Source organism: Miscanthus floridulus, chromosome 3 (assembly GCF_019320115.1).
Source record: "Miscanthus floridulus cultivar M001 chromosome 3, ASM1932011v1, whole genome shotgun sequence".
NCBI classification, from domain to species: Eukaryota; Viridiplantae; Streptophyta; class Magnoliopsida; order Poales; family Poaceae; genus Miscanthus; species Miscanthus floridulus.
The window spans coordinates 133,835,310-133,840,590 of NC_089582.1; the positions used below are offsets into that span (position 1 = coordinate 133,835,310).

The 5,281-nt window shown below is 61.5% G+C and overlaps 1 protein-coding gene across 1 annotated transcript; it reads left to right on the plus strand.

The window, feature by feature from the left end:
• Positions 1-1,050: 1,050 nt before the first annotated feature.
• Positions 1,051-3,524, plus strand: LOC136544476 (uncharacterized). Its single transcript, XM_066536629.1, has 4 exons — positions 1,051-1,277; positions 1,458-2,139; positions 3,084-3,220; positions 3,365-3,524. Exons 1-4 carry the CDS (start codon positions 1,051-1,053, stop codon positions 3,522-3,524), a joined length of 1,206 nt encoding a protein of 401 aa, XP_066392726.1.
• Positions 3,525-5,281: the final 1,757 nt, after the last annotated feature.

Genomic DNA, 5,281 nt, shown 5'->3' on the forward strand with positions numbered 1-5,281 from the left:
TCCCGCACTACTATGGTGTGGAGCTCCACAATTTTAATCCCAACTCCATCGCTCAGGCGGCTATCTTCGTTGCTGTCTACGAGGGGTATTTGGGGATCACTCCCCATTGGGAGTTGTGGCTCCACCTGTTCCGGGCGGGGCACACTACCAAGCCGACGGGTACGTCGGGTAAGAGGAAGGCGTCGAGGGCCGGAGGCTGCACTCTCCAAGTGCGTCAGGACCGCCTGCACCTCTACATCCCGGCCCAACTCGTGTCCTCCAACCGCCGGTGGTACATGAGTTGGTTTTACCTCCGCAACAACGACGGAGGACTTCCCCCCTACACCGGGCAGATTGTGGGGAGTTGCCCGGAGAAATGGAAGTGGGGTGTCCCAAAGGTCGACCAGCCCAAGCTGGAGCCGCTCCTGGAGGGGCTGGCGAGGCTGCGGAGCCATGGCCTCACGATCGCTGTGGTCGCGGCCGCCTTCCACCGCCGGAGGGTGCTGCCGCTGATGGCTCGGCGGCGGCAGCTGTTCGAGATGAGGCTGGGTGAGCCCGTTGAAGGTACCCGGATGTCTTCCTCCGCCCTCCCCGACGAGGAAATTCTCCATCGGGTGGGGGAGACGGTAGACGTGAAGTTGAGGGGCGGCAACCTGACCCGCTTCGCGATGCGACCGTCGCGGGGGTTCCTTTCGCTGGTAAGTCGAGTGCCGCTGTGGCCTCTAAGCCTCCTCAATCTCCCTTTATCCCTTGTTTCCTTATGCGCGTTTGTCGTTCCTTCAGGGGATGAGGGACGTGCGCTCCTCCCCGCCGCCCGTTCCCGAGGACGTGGGGCAGCGGGCGATCAACCGTGCCCACGCCGACGCGCAGAAGAAGCGAAAGGACGCTAAGGCGGCGAAGCGCACGAAACACATCCTTGCGCGCGAGGCATTGGATAAGCGCCGCCATCAGCAACGGAAGGATGGTCTCCCGTTGGAGGAATCCCTGTCGACGTCGTTGTCGACGGAGGCCTCGGACGGGAACGACAAGGGCGAGGGAGGGCGAGGTCCCCTAGACCACCTTCCTGACATCATGGAGGTGGCGCCCGAGGCGTCGGCAAGCAGCCTGGCACCCCCGGGAATGGGAGGAGAAGCGGACCCGGGGCCGGCGGTTGCCCGCTCCGGGGCCAAGGCCGACACGCCCGAGGCGCGGGCGTTAGGCAAGCGCGCCGTCAGCCCGGTAGGCTCGATGGCCGCAGCGGAGCAGGTGGCGGTGGAGGCGACGCCACCGCCCCCGCAGAGGACCGAAGGGGCGCCGGGGTCCGCTGAGGACCGACCGGCACCGATGGATACGGATGCGACGCCACTGCCACCGCCTCCGCCGTTGCGGATGCGGTTTGCCGTGGCGAAGCGGGGGCCGCCCCGTTCTAAGTAAGTGTATTTTTGGCAGGGTCGTAGTGTCTTCCGTTCGCTTTTTTGGTTTCGCGTTTGACCCTGTAGGTTAATTTCCTTTAGTCGGAAGTGGCCTGCGGATGACCTCCCCTTGGCACCCCTTAAGGCGCTTAAGGCGAGCCCCGGGTCCTCCGCCCACTGGGTGGCGGAGGCACAAGCCGCTATCCAACGCGGCGCGGCGTCGGCGAGGGTCGACCCAAAGGGACCGGTCGCCCATGGAGGGGTCACCGAGGCGGCCCCTACACAGTCGGATGGGGCCATCGTGCCCTTTGTTGCCGAGGCTCCCGGGGCCTCCGAGGCTGAGGCGATGGAGGCCACGGCGCCCACGACCGCTGAAACCGCAGTGGCCGCGGTCGGCGTCTCTACGTCTGCCGAGGCCACGATGGCGGAGGCCGGAGCCCCCGAGACCGCCGAGGCCATGATTGCAGAGGCGGGAGCCCCCGGGGTCATCGAGGCCGTTGTGATGGCGGCGAGGCCGTCTATGCAGGAGGCGGAGACACAGGCGGCGGAGGCCTCGATCGTGCCCTTGGCTCAGGGCCCGCCGTTGTTGAGGGAGAGCGCCTGGGAGACGGAGGTCTATCTGATCTCCTCCGATGATACTTCCCGGGCGCGGGAGGTGGTCGACGTCGAGGAGACCGATGCCGTGGAGCAACCGTCGCTGCTCTTAGATGAGGGAGGCTCGGCCCTCGTGCGGGTGCGACCCGAGCCCCGCGGGTGGGATCACCCGCGGGTACTGTGGCAGAGCCAGGACGACCCTGAGGGGGAGCCTCTGTTCGCCCTCGAGGACACGGCCGAGGGCGGGCGCTGGAGTACCTTCGAGCAGTACCGTGAGCTGGCGGAGCGGTCGCTACGGACGGCGCTGTCCGTGGTGGCCGACGAACTGCCCGGAGTCGCCCAGGTTCATGTTTTCCTTTCTCGTGTGACGTTGTTCTTTTCTCGGTTTTGTCGTAATCGACGACCTCTGCTCTGCCCCCTTAGGAGCTCGAGACCCGGTCCCTCGGGAAGTCGGTCTTCCTCCGGCGGGAGAGGGGAATCTGGGACCAGCTTCAGCGACAGAGGGGCCTTCTTGCCAATGCTAACGAGCTTCTGTCGGCACGAAGCGTGGAGGTGGGGACCTCCGCCTTCGCTGTGCCGACGCGAAGGTCGAGGCGGCCATAGCCCAGACGCAGCTCGCCCCCTTGGCGGCGCGGATCAAGGAGCTAGAGGAGGAGCTTACCCGTGCCGTCAGCGATCGGGATGCCTTCAGATCCCGGGCTGAAGAAGCGACGGCCTCGGGCAAGGCCCTCGCCGGGCAGCTGGGGGCAGAGGAGAGTGCGCACCGGCTGACCAAAGGCGCTCTGAACGAGGCCCTTGCTGCGGTTGAGGCCTCGCAAATCGAGGCTGTGGTTTTGAGGGGGACGGTCGAGGGTGAGTTTGAGTCCCCTTGTTTTGTTTTCTTCTCCTTATGTTCGCTCCCTAACTTCCTTGTGTGACACAGAGCTGGGGAGTGAAGCTTCCAGGGCGGCCGAGGCCTCTCGGGTCGAGGCCCAGCGATTGAGGGAGAAGGTCGAGGCTTGTCAGGTGGAGACCCGATGCTAGGAGCTGAAGGCCAAGGGTGAGCTCCGTGGGCTTCCGTCCCTAACTTAGGTTGTTTTTTCTTTAGCTCGACCTCATTACATTTTCCGCGGTGCAGAGTCAGAGGCGGAGTTCACCAGGGCCGCCGAGGCTTCCAGCGCGGTACAGACAATGCTCGATACCGAGATCAAGGAGCATGAGGCGCTGAAACGTGCCACCCTTTCCGCCTACGAGGCCTTGGAGGTCGAGGGGGTTCAGTCAGACAGCTCCCTTGGGAGCCGCTTGATTGCGCTGAGCAGCCAGATGCGCGAACGGCTCCGAGGGGCGTTGCACACGGGTGTCAAGCGGGCGATGGCCGTCATCTCCTCTCACTACCTTGGCATCGACCTCCCGGCCATCAGTGATGGCTACGTTCTGCCTGATGATGACGAGGAGGCCGACACGGCGGTCGCAAAGCTGATGGAGGCGGCAGAAGGCCCTGGCGTGGCGCTGGCGACACTCTTCGAAGAGGAGGTGGTGCCCCCCCTACCATCTGCTGGTGCTGAAGGCCCTGAACCTTGATCTGGGCCCCGGGGGCTATGTAAAGATAGAATAGGGGTTATTTTTGTATCATAACGTTTGTGGCCGTCGAGGCCTTTATTTCTGAAGTATTTGTGTTTCTTAGTTGTTTTTCTCATGTTTCCGAGCCTTTGCCCTCTGTTGCTTCTGATCAGATTTTATTTGCGAAACACCCCTTTGGGGCCTAAGCCGTTCCTTGAGCGAGAGGTAGTGAGGGAGTGCCGTAGCCCGGGGGCGTAGGCCGTCTCGCGACTCTACCGGCCTCTTGCTTAGGAAGCAGACCTTGGTCCGAGGAGTCTTCACAAATGATTCATCAGAGCCTGCTAGAGTTCTTGGCGTAGGAATTTTTGTGAAAAAGCAACTTAAAGAATGGTGCGTGGGACCTAGGGGGAGTGCCCCATCTAGCCCCCGAGGGAGGCTTGGTTCTGCCGAGGCAGAACCGAGTTTCCCTTGCCGTGTTACTGTATTGCTGAGGCCTACGATGGGCTTGGGGGGTTTTTCAAAAAAAATTAGACCAACTAAAGAATGCTTTTTAATTGTATTTCGAGGAACGACATATACAATGCTTGGAAATTTAGGGATAAAAGCGACGTAGCTGTTCTATGTTCCAAGCGTTGGTGAAGACTTCGCCCTTCTCGTTGGCCAGCTTGTTGGTCTCGGGCTTCAGCACTTGGGCGATGATGTACGGTCCTTCCCATGGCGGGGTCAGCTTGTGGCGACCCTTGTTGCTCTGTGCTAGCCTCAACACCAGGTCGCCTACCTTCAAGTCTCGGCCTCGGACGCGTCGGGCCTGATAGCGCCGCAGGCTCTGCTGGTATTTGGCCGAGTGTAGTAGCGCGACATCTTGGGCTTCCTCCAGTTGATCAAGGGCATCCTCTCGGGTGGTGCGGTTACTTTGTTCGTTATAGGCTTGCAGCCTCGGGGAACCATATTCCAAGTCGGTGGGGAGGATGGCCTCGGCCCCATAGACTAGGAAGAAAGGCGTGAATCCCGTGGCTCGGCTTGGAGTGTTCCTCAGGCTCTAGATGACCGATGGGAGCTCGGCGAGCCATTTTTTGCCAAACTTTTTCAATCGGTTGTGAATCCTTGGCTTGAGGCCTTGTAGGATCATGCCGTTGGCACGCTCTACTTGGCCGTTGGTCCTCGGGTGTCCTATGGCCGACCAGGCCACACGGATGTGGTGGTCGTCGCAAAACGTCAGGAAGCTTTTGCCGGTGAACTGCGTCCTGTTATCGGTGATGATGGTGTTGGGGACCCCAAACCTGTGGATGATGTCAGTGAAGAATAGCACCGCCTGCTCGGATTTGATTCGATTGATCGGACGAGCCTCGATCCATTTGGAAAACTTGTCGATTGATACCAATAGATGGGTGAAGCCCCCGGGGGCCTTTTGCAAAGGCCCAACCATGTCGAGACCCCATACGGCGAATGGCCAGGTGATGGGGATGGTTTGCAGGGCCAGGGCCGAGAGATGTGTCTGCCGGGCATAGTTCTGGCATCCTTCGCAGGAGCGTACCAGCTTGGTAGCGTCAGCGACTGCCGTCAGCCAGTAGAACCCTTGGCGGAAAGCGTTCCCTACAAGCATCCGAGGCACCGCATGGTGCCCGCAGGCGCCCGCGTGTAAGTCCCAAAGCAGGGCTTGGCCCGCTTCGGAGCTGATACACCGTTGGAGGACACCTGAGGGACTTCGTCTGTACAATTCGCCGTTGTAGAGGGCGTAGATCTTGGCTCGCCGCGCAAGCCGTCGTGCTTCGGTTTTG